Raw genomic sequence first — 17,837 nt, 5'->3', positions numbered from 1 at the left:
CCCCCCCGCGCCGCGTCTGCGCAGCCGCGCCGCCGGCCCGCTCCGGCTTCCGTCTGCGCCTCCCCGCCCGCTTCCCGGCAGCCCCCGCGCCGTCGTCCCGGTAACGAGCCGCCGGGCCGGCCGCGCGGGCTGAGCCGGGAGCGGGGGGGGGCAACTCGCGGCGACCCCCCCGGCAGCGAGGCGCCATGGGCCCCAGCGCCCCGCCCACCCAGGTACCCCGGGAGCTGGCGGGGGGAGGGGAGGGACGCGCCCCCACGGGCGGGCAGCGCACACGCGTGTGCAAGGGGGACTGCGCGGCCCCAAACTGGGCCCACGAGCGTGGCGGGCGCCCAGAGCGGAGCCACGGTCACGCGTGTGCGCCCCGAGCCGGCAGGGGTGCCCGGCGTGCCCGTGGGGCAGCCACGCGTGACCCCGCCCCGTCCCCGCCAGCTGCGCTTCAGCAGGAAGGTGCCCGCGTCGCCGGACCAGCTGGCCGTCAGGTACTCGGGGCCCCGGCCCATCGTCATCGAGAAGCTGCGGCCCCCGGGCAGGGCCAGCCCCCCGCGGCCCGCGGAGCCCCCCGGCCCCCCACGGGCCCCCGGGCGCCCCGGCCCCTTCGCGGTCCTGTCGGAAGAGAAGCTCCTCCTGGCGGTGCAGCTGGCCAAGAGGGACGTCAAGAGGGGGCAGCCGGGCGGGCCGGCGGGGGCCGCCCCCCGGGCCCAGGTGCGCCTCCTCCCCGGGCCTGGGCCCGGCTCCCCCCCCACGAGGGACCCCGGGCCGCGGCCTCTGCCCGCGCGCTCTCAGAGCCTGCCCGAGCTGCGGCGGCTGCGGAGGGAGCTGAGCACCTGCCTCCAGAGAATGGAAGGGCTGGCCCCCCAAGGTAGGGGCGCCCCGAAGCTGGCCCAGGGCGGGAGGGGGCCCCGAAGCTGGCCCAGGGAGGGAGGGGGCCCCCAAGCTGGCCCATGGGTGGGGAGGGGTGCCCCCAAACTGGTCTATGGGCAGGAGGTGTGCCCCCAAGCTGGCCCAGGGCGGGAGGGGGCCCCCAAGCTGGCCCATGGGTGGGGAGGGGTGCCCCCAAACTGGTCTATGGGCAGGAGGTGTGCCCCCAAGCTGGCCCAGGGCGGGAGGGGTCCCCAAGCTGGCCCAGGGCGGGAGGGGTCCCCCAAGCTGGCCCAGGGCGGGAGGGGGCCCCCAAGCTGGCCCAGGGCGGGAGGGGGCCCCCAAGATGGCCCATGGGTGGGGAGGGGTGCCCCCAAACTGGTCTATGGGCAGGAGGTGTGCCCCCAAGCTGGCCCAGGGCGGGAGGGGTCCCCAAGCTGGCCCAGGGCGGGAGGGGGCCCCCAAGCTGGCCCATGGGTGGGGAGGGGTGCCCCCAAACTGGCCTACGGGCGGGAGGGGTCCCCCAAGCTGGCCCGGCTTTTCCTTGCTCTTCAGAAGTCTTTTCATATTCTTGAAAAGGGAGTCAAAGGGAGAAATTCCAAAGTGCGTTGAGGTGCTCCTCCAGGGCCGCCCGAGGCCCAGGGTGCCTCCAGGGGTGCCCCTTTGGACCTCATGATGGACGGGCCTAGGGACCCCTTCTCCTCGCACTACAGCAGGAGCCTCTTCCTCTTGGGATGCCCTTCCCAGGGTTTGAGCACCGCCATTTCCAAGAGCAGCCAAGAAAGGGACCTCAGAGGGGAAAGGGAGCGCCTGGCTGGGGCAGGGCCCTAGCCCCCTCCTCCTAATACTTGGTTGGAACTTGGCCATGACAGCCTCGCAATCTGGGGCCTTGCCAGAGGTTCCGGAGTCCTCACACCCTCCTCTCATCCAACTGTGGAAAATCTTTTAGATCGACCAGAAGGAGGCCTGGACCCAAAAGAGGCTGAGCGTAGCAGAGTGCGTCAGCAGGAGCAGGCTGTCCGCACAGCCCGTGTGCTCTATGCGCTCCAGCAGCAGGTAGGGCCTGTTGGAGGCCTTCCCTGGGACTGGGGGGTACCCTTCCCTTGGTTCAAGGGCCCTTTTCTTTCTTCCTCTCTTCTCCCTTCTGTCCTGTGGCCTGCCCCTCCCCACTCAGGTCCACCTCCTCTGTCCCACAGGGGACAGGACAGGAAGGAGAATCCAGGGTGGGATTTGAACTTGGTCTTCCTCTGTCTCAATGTCTCCTCTGCCCTGAACTTTCTTAAGTTTTCATTTCTTTTTCATTACAAACTTCCTGCCACAGACGCAAACATCTCAATCTAGGAAGACCCAAGGCAGTTGGTGAGGCATGAACCCCTCTTTCCCTCAAGTCTTGACTCTGTGCTTTTGTTGTCTTCCTCATTAGATGAGAGAGGAGATTCAGGAAATGGCTTTGGAGTTTAGCAAGGCACCTCCAATATTAGATTGATGGGTAGCAGTGCAGTGAGAACCATGGAGAGGTGTTTTAGGGCAAGAGAATGCCCTGAGCAAAGGCATGGAGGTGGGAGAATGCCTGGTGTTCCAAGAGGACAGCCCCCATGGACTGAGGTCATGGGAAACTTGGAGCAGGAGAAACGCCTGCATAGGAGAAAGAAGCCTCCTCAGTTGGGGAGTGGGCAGGGCCAGGCTGAGTCCATCCTTTCTTTGGGACCTAACAATCCAGGGGAGTTGACTGGGGGTCCTGGTTTTGCACTCCTTAAAAAGGATTCTCTAGTCCTATTCTAAAGGAATGGCCTCCCCAGGTAAGGGACTTGATTGCTTTCTTCCTGGGCCAAATGCTCCTGGAATCACTTGGACCCTTGACTTCGGGAGGGACTCAGTGTTTGCTTGGGAGCCCCTCATTAGAGGCTCCATTTAGGGGTTGAGAATTTGAGGGTTGAAATGTCTCAGTGATCATGGCCAGGGGAGCTCATTCCTAGATCCCTGAGCTGTCCTTTTGGAGTGGAGAAACCAAGTCACCTCAGTGAGGTCACAAGACCAAGCATGCCCATTGGAATTACTGGGGAAGAGGTTTATTTCCTGGCCAGGTGACTTGGGGGGCCACTGATTTCCCAAGAGGACAAGTCACAGGCTCCAACCCTCCTTGAGCAGGTTCTCCTGCCCCAGAGCAGCATCTGAGGGTGTAGTCCTCACCGAATCCAGCATTTTTTACCACAAGAATGTTAGGAAGAAACCAACTCCGGGAAGGAAAGCAAAACAGTAGTTAGCTTGAGAGTTTGTTGTGCAGTCCCACCTGGGGGGTTTCTTGCCTCTTCTCTGCCTTGTTTTGCTATCCTGGTTCCAGATGGGAATACCTGGCTCCCTGGCTCTCTCCACCAGCGTGTTTGTATGGCCCACCTCTTTAGGTGATTCTGCCACTTGGGGTTGTTCATGGCTCTGCCACACTGGGCACAGGATCTGACCAAGGCAGGGGTCCTGATGCTCTGTGTCTGCATTCTGGTGGCTTGGTAGCAACAACAAAGTTCATGTGGGTAGAGGTTGCCTTCCCCAAGAAACTGAAACCTCTTGGGGATTGGTTGGCATCTGACCTGGAAACCTGGAAGATCAAGGATGGCCACGACCTTCCCAAGGAAACGGTGGTGACCGAGCTGAGGCCAGTAGGGAGCAGCCTGGGCAAAGGCACATGGATGGGAGGTGGACCCACATGGAGGCTGGTGTGACTGGAACATAGAGAGAATGGTTTCCAGAAAGATGGTGAGAAGCCTTTTGGAGGGACTTTAAATACCACGCAAAGGAGCAGACCCCTTTGGCCCCTGTTGAGCACAGACTGCATGCAGGAAGGCCATTACTGTTGTGTGGTCAGAGGGCAGTGGTTCTGTGCTCAGCCTCGCCAGAGGAGGCCATGGCAGGATCTCTCTGGACACAGAATAGGAAGAGGGGGCCTGGCCCTCCTGGTGGGTATTAAACAGGCTGTCCCCCCCAGCCTTCGTTAGGCCCCTGGGGGCTGCCCCCTAACACTGGCCCACCAGGGCCTGAAGGTTCCTGGACCAGCCCTGCTGTTCAGATGAATCTAAAATTGGCACAAGGCAAACAAACGAGGGAGCAAAGGTGGAATTTGAGAAGAACCTGGATAAACACTTGGGCTCTGACCTCCCAGGAAGCCTGTGATGGCCCAGTGGAACCCAGGAAATCCCAGCAACATGCCTTGCAGTGACCATCTTCTAAAGGAGACCTCGGGAGGCATTCCCAGCACCCATTCTGAGGCTTTTGTCCCAGAGATGTGGGGAGAGAAGTTGAGCCTGTGCAGGAGCTCTGTCTGAGCATGGTGGCTGCCAGAGAGGCCACCGGGGGTGTGTCTCAGGGCCAGTGAGGAGCAGATCCTGGCCTTGTAGCACCTTTTCTCCTGGAAACCTGCAGAGGTTCACAAGTCCCTAGAACAGGCACTTGAGTTTAGGATGGGCAACCTTGCTGGTCTCTGAGCCCTGGCTCCCCGATGTGTAAGAGAAGCTGGGGCTAAACCCCTGCCCCCTATTCTCACTTCCCCCACTTGTCCCTCACAGCCGACCCAGTGATTAGTGGCAGCCCCGCTCACCTGGACTTGTCCTGGGACCCCCATCCTTGACACTCTTGGGGCCCAATCTACTCCCTCATTTTTGTTCTTTTCTAATGAATAGGTAAAAGAAATCCAGGAGGAGCTGGATAAATTCAGTCCCTGTAGAATCAAGCACACTAAGAAGGTAAGCCGAGGGGCTCAGCCTAGGGCCTGGGGTCAGGAGCCCTGGTGGGGGGATGGGGCAGGCCTCCCTGCCGTGTCTGTAGCCCGCCTCTCCCGTTCTCACCAGTCCAGGGCCATGTCTCGGTTGGCTGCTGCTCACCGAGGAGCCATCCGTGCCTTGCAGATGTTTGTCAATCAATTCCCAGACTCGGGGGAGCCAGCAGTCTCTGAGCGATACCGAGAGCTGGGCAGTCTTATTCGGCAGCTTTCCCTTTGCTCCGCCAGACTGGACACTGATCCTTCTGTCCCTGATGTGGTCCTTGATCTCCTGCAGCAGATCGAGGTATGGCTGTGGGGGGGAGGGGATGGGCACACATCCTCGAATGTGCCAGCCAACCTCAGATGGCTTTGCCAAAATTGAAGCTCCTCTTTAGGCCTTGCTGATGGAATAGAAGCTTCTCGAGGGCAGCCTAGCACCTGAAATACACTGCTGAGGGCTGTCTTGTGTCCTCTGTGTGTCCACATGATGGTGGCAATGGGGACACAGGCCAGATTCCCCCTTCAGAGGCCCAACTGACTTTCATCTCTCAGAACTGGGTGCCTGTCTGATAGACTTTAGATCCCCACGGGCGGTCCTTGTCTGGCTGTACCCCCTCACCCCCTTCCATATTTTTCTATAAATCACCCCCAGGCAGCTCACTAGCAAACTGGAGGCCCCCCTGACTCCGCCCATACTTCTTGCATTCCAGGCATTTCTTGGGCCCTATCTGTAGCCTTTCCTTCTAGATTTTGTTGGACCTACCTCCCTTTCCTTAAATCTCTCCCTAATGAGGCTACCTTTTCCTCTAGGCCTTGTTGGTAATCTGCCCCAACACCTGTAGCCACCCTGTATCTCTGCATGGCCCTTGGGCTCTTGGCTGATCAGGGAAGCCAGGGCCTGGTAGACACTGTGCCAACCCAGACTGGGCTGTGCTGGGGGGTGGGGGTGGCAGGGTATGCTTGGAAAGCACTATTCAGAGGAAACCAAAATTAATTTGAGAATTTTTTGGTCATGGAGCTGGAGAAGATTTGGGAGAAGACTGTGGCCTGTCCCCCCAAATCCCTCAGGAGTGAGTTGTTGTCAGCCACCAATGGGCCATATTCAGGGTAGTTTGCTTGTCATAGTAATCCCCTTTGTGAAACCTGATGGTGGGAGACCAGGCACAACCCCCAAGGCAGGTAGGTGAGCAAGGGTGCCCAGGCCTGTTGGTGGCACCATGAACCCCTTGGTGGTCACCTGGTGTAGATGCACCATTTGGGATGCTGCTTCTGTTGGCTACAAAAAATTCCTATAAAATGCTAATAAGGGGTGGTTGAAATTTTGCTATGTTGTTGTCTATAAAAATTATCATATTCTGTTGCTTAAGAGCATTGCTGTGTAGGAAGCAGATGGTTAAGAGGCTGTTTAATAACTGGAGAAGAGCCCTGACTTTTCACTGTTTTTACAGACTTTTTGGATGAATTGAAGAATCCCCTTTGCCAGGGGCTTCTCTAGGGTCTTTTCCTGGACCTTTAAGTGTGTCCTGAACCTTAAGCCTCATGTTTCCTGGCAGGAACTAGATTCCCTCCTGGAAAGGAAGCAGTCACTTGGAAAGCTAAAGAAAGCCTTCCCTGGAGTTGGCCGCCAGTCCCCGCCGAATTTCCCAGTGGCCATGGAGAGGTCATTTAGCATGTCCCCAGTGAGAGAAAGGAAGCCCCCCGTGGCAAAGGAGAAACTTCCCCAGGAAGGGAGGCGGCCTAATGGGAGGAAGCCCCTGGAGGGTAAGTGTTTTGCTCAGCCTCCTGGGGGCCAACCTTCCCTGGCTTGGTCATTTGGCCAGCTTGAGTTTTACAGAGGTTTTCTCCAGAGGAGAAAGGGCCTCCCTTGCCCAGAGTTAGAGGGACTTTCCCTTAGCAGTGCCCCGAACCCGTGTTGGGCAGTGGGAAATCAGGGTCTTCCTCGGGCCCTCATCCGGGGACCGTGCCAAAGCCCCTTCTCCTGATGGCAAAGGTACAGAAAGCCTAGGTTACACGTTCATCTCTGCCCAGTGAACCTCCCTGACTTGGGCAGCATTCCATTGTCCAGGAGAGGCAGAGGTAGCAAGGTCACCATGTCCCTCCCTGTGCTTGGCTCCTCTGGGCCTCATGATGGAGGTCCACAGTTTAGGGACTTCCCATGGTTGTGGGGGGCTCTAGTGGGACTTCAGGGCTCAGGGGATGGATCTTTTGAGAGAGCAGGCTCCCCAAGACATATGTCCCTTCAGTGACAACAGAACAAAGACTCCTGCTCCCAGGTTGGCTTCAAGACAAGAAGGGATAGTTGCTCCAACATGCTAGCGCTAAACAGTGATAGGAAAGAATTCCCCGTGGGATATCTCAAATAGGTTGTCTATTCCAGCCCCCCACTTTACAGTTGAAGAAACTGAAGTGTGCCATGGGAGGAGCCAGCTTGAACCCTGGTTCCTGGCCTGTACCTCTGCTTAGACTGAGGAGACGTTAGTCCCTGTCAGCTCTGGCCTCTCCACCTTCAGATCTAAAAGGGGGTGGAGAGTGGGGCTAGACTTTAAGGCCCCCTTTTCTCCATCCTTGCTTATTTTATATCTCCATCTGTGGGCCCTGGACCTGACATAGAGGCTCATGAGGAAGCAGGCCCAATTCTAGCAGGTGCCAAACCCTTGGGGGCTCTGGGTGGGCAACCTCTCTCACCAGGGGTGGTATCTGCCCTCAGCCCCAGGGCAGGAAGGTCAGCCTGAGTTAAGAGATGGGGCTGGTCTGGGATTGTAGCCTGTAGCAGGTGAAGCTTGGAGAGAGGAGCCGCGTCCCCATCTCTAGGGCACAGCCCTTGGGCCTTCTTTCCTGAGCCTCCGGGTGAGGTTTAGAGGAGGTAGCACCCCCAGCTGTGAGTGAGAGAAGCCCCATGAAGAGGAGGGCAGTGCTATGGGCTTGCCCCCCCTGGACCACGAGGATGAGCATATTGGCCCTGGTTCCCTTGTGGGGTGCTCATGAGGGGTGGAGTGCTCATGATGGGGGGCCTCCTCCAGATGGATTGATTCTTCCTGTTTCTTTCTGCACCCTTGGACTAGATGAGCACCCATCTTTTGCAGTGAGTCCCCTGCGACAGCTATTGGGAGAGGGGCTGGAAGACCAACCTGCCACAGACCTTGCCTCCTCCGACCAAAACACTGCTATCAAAGGAGGGCCAAAAGCTGTGAAAAAGAGGCCACTGAGCGCTCCCAGGACCCTCCAAAGGCGCGGCATTGAGACGGCTGCCCAGTCCCAGCAAGTATGTACTGGCCTGAGGGTCTAGATGGGTGTTCAAAGGATCAGGGCAGTTCCAAAGGATCCAGTTGGGTTCCTTGAATGCTCCCCCTGCCAAAACGCTCCCCACGACCCAGGGTGCCAAAGACCCCAAGCCTCCTCAGTGCTTGGGGGAGTGTTCTGCACCCCTCGATTGGCAGGACCTCGGGAGTCTGTCCCAAGTCAGAATTCCCCAAGGAAGCGAGGCAGAATAATTGCCAGAGGCTTTGAGTTTGCTCAGCCGGGACTTGTTTGTCAAGATGGTGTTTCCTTAGTGTACTGTTATTTTTCATATAACAAGTCTCTCTTTTCTCTTTTTCACTCTTACCCCCCCCCCAATAGAAAAAGGAATCCCTTGTGATCCCTCTGCCCAGTCAGGATGTTGGGGGGCTACCCGCTTCATCCTGGCGCCTCTGAGGCTGCTTCTTCCCTAGGATTGTCACAAGACAGGGTGAGCAATGCGCCTCCTCCAGGTTGGCGTCCACAGCCTCCAAAGGTGGCACCTGGTGCCCCTGAGAGCAGAGGGGGCCTCCAAGGACCTTTGCCATCCTCCTCCCGCCTGAGATCCCAGGTGGCACCCAAAAGCCCTTGCCCTCAATGGGATTTGAGCAGTGGTAGATGTTGCCTCAAGCCATCTCATGGATTGGGCAGCAGGATACCCTGTGATGGCAGCCACCCAGGAAGGGGCCCATCTGGACTTTGAGCTTCATCCCTCCCTCAGAGCCTCATCCTCAGCCTCTCTCCTTCCTCGCCTCCCCTCCTAACCCACAGCTCCCCAGGAAGCTGCTTTCAGCTTCCACACCTTCCACTCAACAAGCATTAAGTGCCTACTGCATACCAGGCAAGAACCAAGATGTTGGGAGTACAAGAGAACAGGGAGAAAACTCCCTTTCTTTCCCCCTCCTCCCCTGGCAACTAGTCCCTGTTTGGATCGTGGTGATGATGTGAACCAGGGAGGACTTTAAGGGGAAGGTGGCAGCGGGGCAAGAGGGAGTCCCTGGGTGATGGGCAGCTGCTGCTGAAAGCAAATAAAAGATGACCTTTGTGGAGTGGCACCCCCAGGACCCCAGCCAGGCTGGGCTGTAGGAGGAGCCCCGCCTAAAGGGGTGGGGTTACGTCCTTGAAATGTCCTAGAAATTGTGCTTTTGATGATTGACCATGAGTTACAGTCATACCTGCCTTCACTGCCACCTTCCCCTGGAGTGTTGCTCTGATCCAACCAGGGCTGTGTTGTCTTGGGAACCCACTGCCTTCCTGTGCTGAGTCGTCCACATCCTGCCTGATCACCCACCGTCCCACGTCTGTCTCTTTCTCTCCCTCTTCCTGTCCTTGGCTGTCTGTCCCTCTCATCTGTCTGTCTCCACCTCCCTCTTTCTCTGACTCTGTCTTTGATCTCGCCTACTTTCTAGGCATCCATCTCTTGCTGCATTGTATGGTAGAAATCTCGACGCTCTCCCTTCCTCCTGTGGGGATTCCTTGCACAGGCTCCCCTCTCCCAGCTCCCACCTCCAGGCCTTTGCACAGGCTGTGCCCCTCTCTACCACATCTGGGGCCCAGGAGGCCTTAGAGGCTAAGGTTCTTCTGTTGGGGGCCCTGCAGGCCCCAGTGCAGGGGGGTGGAGAGGTGGGAGGGATTGGGATGGTGGAGACTCTGAAATCACCAGCCAGAGTTCCCTACAGGGATTCCATAAAGCGGACAGGCTGAGACCCTGCCCAGCGCGGGGCAAGGACTGCGGCAGGTTCCAAAGGACAACCGTGTCATTCAGATTAAAGAAGAGCCACCCTCCCATGAGGGACCAACGCATACCATGGATCCCACCAAACCCCACCTCCCCGCCAGCCTCCCCGAAATGGTGCGTGTAAAGGGCTGAGCCCTGCCCTGGTAGAGCCCCGCCAGGTGGTCACCACCCCCATGCTGGCACCTGCCTGCCCCACTTGTCCTGGTGGTCCCTCTGCAAGACCTGTCCCAACCCTTCTGGGGAGGGGTCTTCTCCTCTCTGCCTGTGAGGGTTCACTGGTGGACTTTAGCTGTGAGGCCCGACCGAGTCATGGGATATGGGAGGGATGGGGACGAAGACTCGACCTTCTGCCCTTACAGCGTCACTTGGGGCAAGGTGATAGCCGGCCCCAAAGATGCCAGAAGAGAAGCGTCTCTCCAACAGGAGGAGGCTCAGGAGGAAAGGCCCTGCAGAGCCCCCATTGAGCACGAGGCTCTCAGGTAGGGCCCGACTCACCCCTCCCCACACTTGGGCCCCTGGGCTGCCCACCCCCTCTACTCCCCCTCCCCCAGTTCGGGCTTCTCAAAGTGTTCTTCTGTGTAGGCAGCTGACCTGGCGTGGGTCAAAGAACAGCATAGGGGGGGCCCAGCCCCAAAGGAGGGGGAAGCGAAGGAGCTGCCTTCCGATGCCCCTGGCACCTTCGCTGCAGATGAGGTGAATGGAGAGCTAGCCAAGTGCCCCGGGGACCTCCAGGGCTTTGGGGGAAGCCCCCCCGCCCCAAGTTGGGCGATTGCTAGGCCTTGGTCCCCCCCCCCCCCCGGAAATGTTGACTCAAGCCCCAAGGGCCCAAGTGTGTCTGTAGGACCTCAGAGAGGGGCATCCACCCCCTCTGGGCTCTGGATGGTGGGGCAGCCCCATCCCTCATCTGGCTCCTGCCCACTGCCCAGCAGACTGACAGATGCCCTCATCTCCTAGGCTGGCCTGGCTGGATGCAGAGAGTGCCCGGAGGATGAAGGAGCTGGATGAGCTGAAGGCCCAGGAGCTGACCAACATCCAGAGGCTGAGGTGAGGGGGTGGGCATAGCCATGGGCACATGTGTGCTCACTCAGCGCACCCATACGTGCTCACAGACTCATAGACTCAGACACACACTCTTGATGTGTCCATCATGTTCACAGGCTTCCACACGCATCTGTGTCTGTATGTGGTATTTCTATAACAATAGACAGTGGGTCTTGCAGCAGGTACCAAGGACTGGAGGGATGGTGGGGGGGGGGGGGCTGACCTGTGCCGAGCTGGAGGCAGCCCTCGTTTCCCCTCCTATGGTCTGTGAGCTAGTAGCTGCTCCGGGGGCTGGGAATCCAAAGAGGGGTGAACCCCAGTTCTTTTGTTTCCAACCAGCGCGTCCACGACCCAGCTGGTAGACAAGGTGGAGAAGGAGGTCCTGGAACGCCTGAAGCCCCTTTTAGACCAAGTGAAGGTAATGTTGCCTGCCCATATCCGTTGCCGAGTCCTGCGTCCATTGTCTGTGAAGGAGGCCGGCCTTTCTAGAACTTGGGGTGCCTCTGGCCGACTTGACTGGGGCCTGACATTAAGAACCCCTGTGAGGACCCCACCCAAGGAAGCCCCTTCCCCTTGGGGCTGTTGAGCAGGCGAGATACTCTGGGTTCCTCCAGCTGGCCCTTCCCTCTCTACGTGCCCCCTGACTGGCATTTGGACCTGATGCTCCCTGGAAATGGGCCTCTTGAGGGTCCCAGGTTTTCTCTAGCCTGGTCCCTGCATAGCTGGGGTTGCGGAAGGAGGCATTAGCTTTCCTATCAGCCCTCATAATTTACAGACAAGGAAACTGAGGCATAGAAGTATTAAGACACTCAGGATCGTGATGCAGTGGTGCCTAGAGCTTCAGCCTGCTCTCAGGAGCTCCTCCTACATACTGGGCACCGTGCTCAAAGCTGCCCCTCACCCTCCAGGAGCTTCCAGTCTAAACTGGGGGAGACGAGGCACCAGCTTCATGCAGGACAAGGGGGGACATTTGGGACAAAGGAGCAGCAGGAGGGAGATCTCTGGGCAGGGGACGACCTGCTCAGAGTTGAGAGGAGCAGGCCGGAGGATGTGCCAGCTCTAGCTTGAGAAGGGCTTGGCATGCCAAACAGAGAAGTGATACAGGGTTGACCCTGTGCTTTAGGAACCTCCCTTTGGTGGTTGAGCAGAGGGGGAAAGAGAACTGGGGCAGTCAGACCACCCCCCACCCGTCTGTCTCACAAATCATCAGCTGCCTGGCCACTGAGTGGCCCTGGACAAGTCACTTCACTTCTCTTGGTGTGCCTGGCAGGCTTGTTGAGAGGATCGATTGAGTTATTTATAAAGCACTGGCACTTCGTCTCCTGTCGCCAGCCAGCTCATGCTCCTTCCCGCCATGCTGGACAAGCACGCTGTCCAGTGGGGTTCGAGATTCACTAAGACCTGTCTTCTCTTGTAGGAAGTCAGTTCTTTGGAAAATGATGCTCATTTGGGGGATGATCCATCTGAACAGAAAGCCGTGGCACAGGCTCCAGAGAAAGTAAGTCTTCTGGGCAGGAGAGGGCAGAACCTTTCTTGGTGAATGGGAGGGCGGGTGGGGAAAGTGGTTCTGCTCCAGCACCAGCGAAGATCTCCTGGCTCTCCTCACTTGTCATTGGTCCCCGGAGGAAAGGAGTCTGCCCGAGGACCAGTCTGAGCCGGCCTGCTGGCTTCATGCCCAAGGCCTCTTCCCCAAGTGTCAACCTTAGGGCAGACAATGGGAAGGCCAGGGAGAGAACTGCACGCATCATCTTGTGCCCCCCAAACTCTGGGATCGTCCAGGATAACCTAGTCTTTTCTTCCTAACTGCTGGCCAGGAAGCAGCTCAGAGAGCCAGGCCAGAGGCTCTGAGCACTCTGTTTGCCGGGGGACTTCCTCTGACTGGGACGGTGACCTGGATGCTGCTGGGGAAGGCCCTCTCCCCTGGTGGGGCCTTTGAGGCCTGACCTGTCTGTCCCACAAGGTGGGAAGGAAGCTGGGACTTGGCCACAGACTGCAGATGTTTCACTGGGTCTGCATGGAGGGCCCTCCACTTCAGTGGCCTCTCTTTTGTATTCTGGTTTTGATCAGGTGGACTTTGCCACAGCCAGCTGTGGCCATTTATTTTGGGGGTCCATGGTGTCCAGTGCTTGTGCCTCCACCCAAAGGAGGTATTCCTTCTGGAGCCGGGCCAGAGCTGGGCTGTCTCATCCGAGCCCTGTCTTACTGAGGAGGAGGAGGGAAAGCTATTTAGCTCCCAAGAAGTACAGGGTAGAGGCAAGATTTGAACCTGGCACCTTGGGCTCCCAGTCCAGGCTCTCTGAGCTGCCAGATTCGTGCCTTTGGTAGTTCCATAATCTGTAGGATCTGTAGAGTCACAAGTAGAACTCCTGGGAGGCCCAACCTCTGCCTCTCAGCCACATACACATCTCTCCCCACCCCTAGGCTGGAGGCCATTCACCCTGGCTTCTTGGGCTGGAGCTGAGGAGGAGGAGTCTGGGGCAGAGGAGCAGCCCTCCCGCTGCTGTCTCAGAGTCCCTGGATGTCAGGGTTGCCTTTGTATGCTGTCCATCCACTCCTCTGTCTGGCACCCCTCCACCCTACCCTCTCTCATCTGCTCACGTCTGGCTCTCCCTCTGTCCCTCTGCCTGTCTCTCCATCTCCATGCTCTGACCCCCCCCCCCCCATTTCCCTCCTTCTTCCTCCCTCTCCTTCCCCCCAGTCCATTCACAGCCCTTCTTGGTGTCCCGCCCTACTTCATTCTCTGGGGAACCTGTTACTCCTGCAGGAGAACACAAGCTCCTCGGAGGTAAGGGCAATTTTATTTTTACCTTCTGGTCCCCTTGGTGGCCCAGCCCAGGGCTCTGAGCCTGAGATGTCCTTGCCATGATCCCTCCTGGATCTGCTGGAGCACCTGGGGCTGGGGGTTCTTAGAGAGGGAAGGACCCTGACCCAGGTGGGGAGGATTCTCCTCAGCAGAAACTGGAGTGGGAGGCCAATGGTGCTCCTCTCCAGGGGGCTTGGATGAGGGGATACAGAGATGGTATTGTGGGGAGATCATTGGTCTGGTCTCAGGAAGACTGAACCTCCTGGATAAGAGGTATCTGTGTTGGAAGAAGCAGCCCTGGTGTCCAGCTCAGCCAGCCCCTGTGTCCCCCCTCTTTTTTTTTAGATTTTTTTGCAAGGCAAATGGGGTTCATTGTTTGGCTCATGGTCATACAGCTAGGTAATTGTTAAATGTCTGAGACCAGATTTGAACTCAGGTTGTCCTGACTCCAGAACTGGTGCTCTATCCACTGTACCACCCAGCCACCCCCCGTGTCCCTCCTCTTACAGGCACCACACAGGGAGGAGCTCCCTGACCATTTTCCTGAGGATGGGACTTGCACTCAGGTCTCACAGTCCAAGGCTGTGGCCTTCCAGGAGGAGGGTGACCCCATTCTTTGGAGCATGATGCAGAGAATGGAGGAAATAGAGGTATGTGGTCTGGGGGTGGGGCAGGTTGGGGTTCTATTATGGCACCCACCCCAGAGAGTTCTGTGGAGGAACCTTGGGGGTTCCAGAGGAGCCCTGGCTTTGCTTTCTGACTCTATAAAGACAGGGCTGGTCCCTTTCTGGGACCCTCTTCAATTGAGGGGCTAAGCTGTTGTGCCCTTTGGGACCAAGGACCTGGGTTCAAATTGTGGTGCTCTCCCTTGTCCCCTGTAACATGGTGGGAGGGGAGGAGTCAACTCTTGATGTGACCTTAGGTGCCTTGAACTGAAATAGAAAAAAAGCCTGAGGCTCCCACCTCACAGAGTCATTGTGAGCAGGTCAAGTGAGGTCATGCCTGGGAAACACTTCTTCCCCAGAAACACACTGGTCTGGCCTAGAGGGGAACAGGGGATGTTCTGGTCAGAGCTAGGAGCTTTTGGGGGGCTATTTAAACTTCTTGGATCAGTGTCTGGGTGACTGCCTGGCCTGGTGTCTGTCTGTCTGACTGACTGCCTGACTGGTCAGGTGTCTATATCTATGACTGCCTGGCCCAGTGCCTGTCTGTCTGTCTGTCTATCTGTCCTGTTTGTCTATCTAACTGGCCAGCCTTCTGGCCAGGTTGGGTTTGTTTGGTTGTTTGGGTTTTTCTCTGTTCCTTGTGGTCATTCCTTGGTAGTTTTTCCCCTTGCCAGGTCCTGATTCCAACCAGGACCCTGGCTGGTGCCCTCGCCCTCCCCCTTGCCTATCTCTCTCTGGCCCTTCCTGTTCCCTCACTAACCTTCGCTGTCTGCTCGTTCTTAGCAATACCAGGAGGCCGTCCGACAGAGATTCAGTCAGATGGTCTATGCTGATTTCGATTTCGGCACAGTGAGGGGGAGAAGCAGTGAGTAGCCCCTCCTCTCCCCTTTCTGGGTGCCCTTGGGCTTGGGGCTGCCTCTGATGGAGGATGGGCTCATGCCTATCCAGGCCCATGTTTGGGGATGGGAGTGGAAAGAAAGGCCAGTGAGGAGGAGAGGTCTGTAGGCCAGGGCCCACCTCCAGGGTCACACCCTTGGAGGCCTGGGAAGGAGCCTGGTGTTCACCCAAATCCTCAGAGAAGTGATTGAGGGACGGTCATTTGACTTTGCCCTCCTTAATGAGTGTGTATAAGGAGAAGATACAGAGGCTGCCCCCAGGCTTCCTGCCCACTTGAGGCCTGGGGATCCTGGGAGGAATTGCTGCCACTGCCTCCCCCCTTGGTGAATGCCATGAATAGGCCCTGCCTCCAGGCCGTCAGACCGACCAGGAGGCAGCCACAAACTGTCATCATCCCTTTGGGTCCCAGGGAGTCATGGTTCTCCAGCATATATTGCTTGCGTTATCCTGGCCAATGAGGATTGAAAATGAAAGTTAGCAAGCAAGCAAGCATGCACTTAGTAGGCACTTACTGTGTCTCTGGGAGACAAAGACAGAAATGACCCATCTCTGCCCTGATGCTGGCATTGTGTCTGGAGGGAAGGCAGACGGGGAGCCCAGGCTGTGCCATCTGAGGTGGCCAAGAAGACCCAGGCCCCAGGCGAGGCTGGTGCTGGTGGGATGGGGGGATGTAAGTGGGGGGTCAGGCTCCCCCACCCCACACACAGTGAAGCCAAGGATGTCGGCACCCCATGGGTCCCTTTCCTCGGCTGCAGTCCATCTTGCTCAGCTTGTTCTCCTGGGGCCATCAGAGGAGGCCGACAGGTTAGACACATCCAGTCAGGGTTCAAGTGTGACCCTGAGCAAATCACGTCCCCTCTGGGGACTTAGGTTTCCTCTTCTGAAAAGTGAGGGAATGGTGGCACCTCCCCGGGGGGGGTTGTATGGATCAAATGAGATCGTACTTAGAGCGTGCTTATTAGCACAGTGCCCACCACACAGTAGGTGCTTAATAGATGCTCATTCCCCTCCCATCTCCCCTTCCTATTCCTCTCAGTTAAAAGAATTCTCTGATGTTGGGAAGAGGGGAGGATTTGGGGGAAAAGATAGTGAATTGAGTTATCTCTGGGATATCCAGTTTGAGATGTAAAACTGAGGAAAGGAGGGGGGTGGTTCAGACAGGGGGAAGAGCAGAGGGCCTAGGACAGACGCAGACCCCACCAGGCCGCAGAGGAGGACCAACAGGGTCAGAGGCTGCAGACAGCTTGAGGAGGATGAAGAGGGAGGGGGCCACCCACGGGAGAGAGGATGCAAGCCCATCCACAGAGGATCTGGGGGGCGGGTGAGGTGAGGGAGACAGCTCCCGGAGACAACTTTTTCTAGGAGTGAGATTGTACCAGAAGGAGGGGGCAGATGGGAGTCTTCCCCCAACCTGACTTGGGCATGTGTGTGATTGGGGAGGCCTGAAGGCACAGAAGGGATGGGCTGGAGGGCAGGTCTGTAGATGGGTTGACCTTGAAGGAAGGTCACCTCAATATCATTGGGTGGAGGAAAGGAAGTGTTTGTCCATGGGAGGAAGGAGGGGATCCTCTCCCAGGTCATTCCCACGATTTCTCAGCAATCTCCCATTGCTTGTCCCCCCGCAGACACAAAAGGTCCAGCAGTAGATGAAAGGCCACGGCCACCTCGGCCCATCCAACTCACCAGGAGAGCAGCCAGCAGAGAGCCCCAAGTCAACATTTTGCTTGAAAAACCTCTGGATGAGAAGTGAGTGGGGGCCAAAGTTGGGGAGAATCCTCGCTTGCGGGGTGGCCAGAAGCCTTTTCCTGCACCTCCGGTCAAGGGGCCAGCTGCTTTCTTTTCTGGGGGGTTTCCAGGGATTTTGATGAAAGCATGGACATGGAAGAAAGAGGGGAGAAAAAGGTGCCCCTTGGGCCTATGTCTACCGCAGACCCTCAGCAGCCAGAGGGCAGCATCTTCCTGTCCGTGTTGCCAGAGATGCTCCAGAACCTCAGCGATTACCAAGACAGCTACCAGCAGTACCTCCGAACAATCTCTCATGAGTCCATCGGCGCTTTCAACCCATGGATCATAGTGGAGAGGTCAGTGCTGCCCCTGCCTCGGCTGCCCCTTCCCTCCCTAGCCTGCTCTCTGTCCACGGAGGGCCTCCTGCTCCATGCTCTGGGCCGGGGGGGGGGGGGAGGGGGACTCCATGGAATCCCATGGGGAGGGGGGGAGGCTGCCAAGAATGTGTCAGTGGCCTCTCTGGCGTGTGGGGGGCTAAGAGCGCATGAGCGTGCGTGGGGGGGCCCTGGGGAGCACCATTGTTTCAAAGGCTCCCTCGGATGAGTCATTTGTTGATGCAAATCTCCTTTCTGAGATTTCAGACTCCTCCGGGTGGCCCATGACTGTCCCCAGCCCCCACTTTGTGAGGCAGCTGAGGATGCTGGGTGGGATCTGGGGGAAGGGGGCCCCTCCTGACCCGGCCCCTGCCTTGCGGTATCTCCTGCAGCCTGGCAGAACAGTTGGTCGAGGAAGCACTGGAGGACGTGACAGCCGAGCTCCAGGACATGTGTGAGGATTATGCCGAGGCTGTGTTCACATCGGAGTTCTTAGAGCCCTCAAAGTGAAGGGAGGGGCTGGGCCCTGCAGGGACAGTCCTCACAAACCTTTCCTTGTGTCTGTTGTCCCTTGAAATGAAGCCTGGCAGCGCCTGCCATTCTCTGCACATGCAGCTTCTTGCTTGCCATGTCTGGTCTTCTGGGGGAGGGAGAGGCTGGCTGTCTGGTGTTGACCTTGAGAGGCGGGCCCAGGGGAAGCAGGTCTCAG

At 57.8% G+C, this 17,837-nt stretch overlaps 1 protein-coding gene across 4 annotated transcripts; it reads left to right on the top strand.

The window, feature by feature from the left end:
* The first annotated feature begins 72 nt into the window (after positions 1 to 72).
* On the top strand, positions 73 to 17,742 carry KIAA0753 (KIAA0753 ortholog). 4 transcript variants are annotated; one of them, XM_074190505.1, is made up of 18 exons: positions 73 to 212; positions 430 to 859; positions 1,808 to 1,914; positions 4,530 to 4,592; positions 4,698 to 4,913; positions 6,163 to 6,370; positions 7,672 to 7,871; positions 9,565 to 9,737; positions 9,983 to 10,102; positions 10,578 to 10,667; positions 11,004 to 11,082; positions 12,082 to 12,162; positions 13,363 to 13,449; positions 13,977 to 14,117; positions 14,916 to 14,997; positions 16,655 to 16,775; positions 16,960 to 17,110; positions 17,521 to 17,681. In XM_074190505.1, exons 1-17 carry the CDS (start codon positions 186 to 188, stop codon positions 17,069 to 17,071), a joined length of 2,337 nt encoding a protein of 778 aa, XP_074046606.1. In that variant the 5' UTR covers positions 73 to 185; the 3' UTR covers positions 17,072 to 17,110; positions 17,521 to 17,681. The 4 variants fall into 4 exon arrangements, with proteins under 4 accessions (XP_074046606.1, XP_074046604.1, XP_074046603.1 ...); XM_074190503.1 differs by having other exon boundaries at positions 78 to 212; positions 7,693 to 7,871; positions 16,886 to 17,110; positions 17,521 to 17,742; XM_074190502.1 differs by having other exon boundaries at positions 78 to 212; positions 16,886 to 17,110; positions 17,521 to 17,742.
* Positions 17,743 to 17,837: the final 95 nt, after the last annotated feature.

Source organism: Macrotis lagotis, chromosome 6 (assembly GCF_037893015.1).
Source record: "Macrotis lagotis isolate mMagLag1 chromosome 6, bilby.v1.9.chrom.fasta, whole genome shotgun sequence".
NCBI classification, from domain to species: domain Eukaryota; kingdom Metazoa; phylum Chordata; class Mammalia; order Peramelemorphia; family Peramelidae; genus Macrotis; species Macrotis lagotis.
The sequence above is the reverse complement of the archived record's forward strand: the minus strand, read 5'-3'. Positions and strand labels throughout refer to the sequence as shown.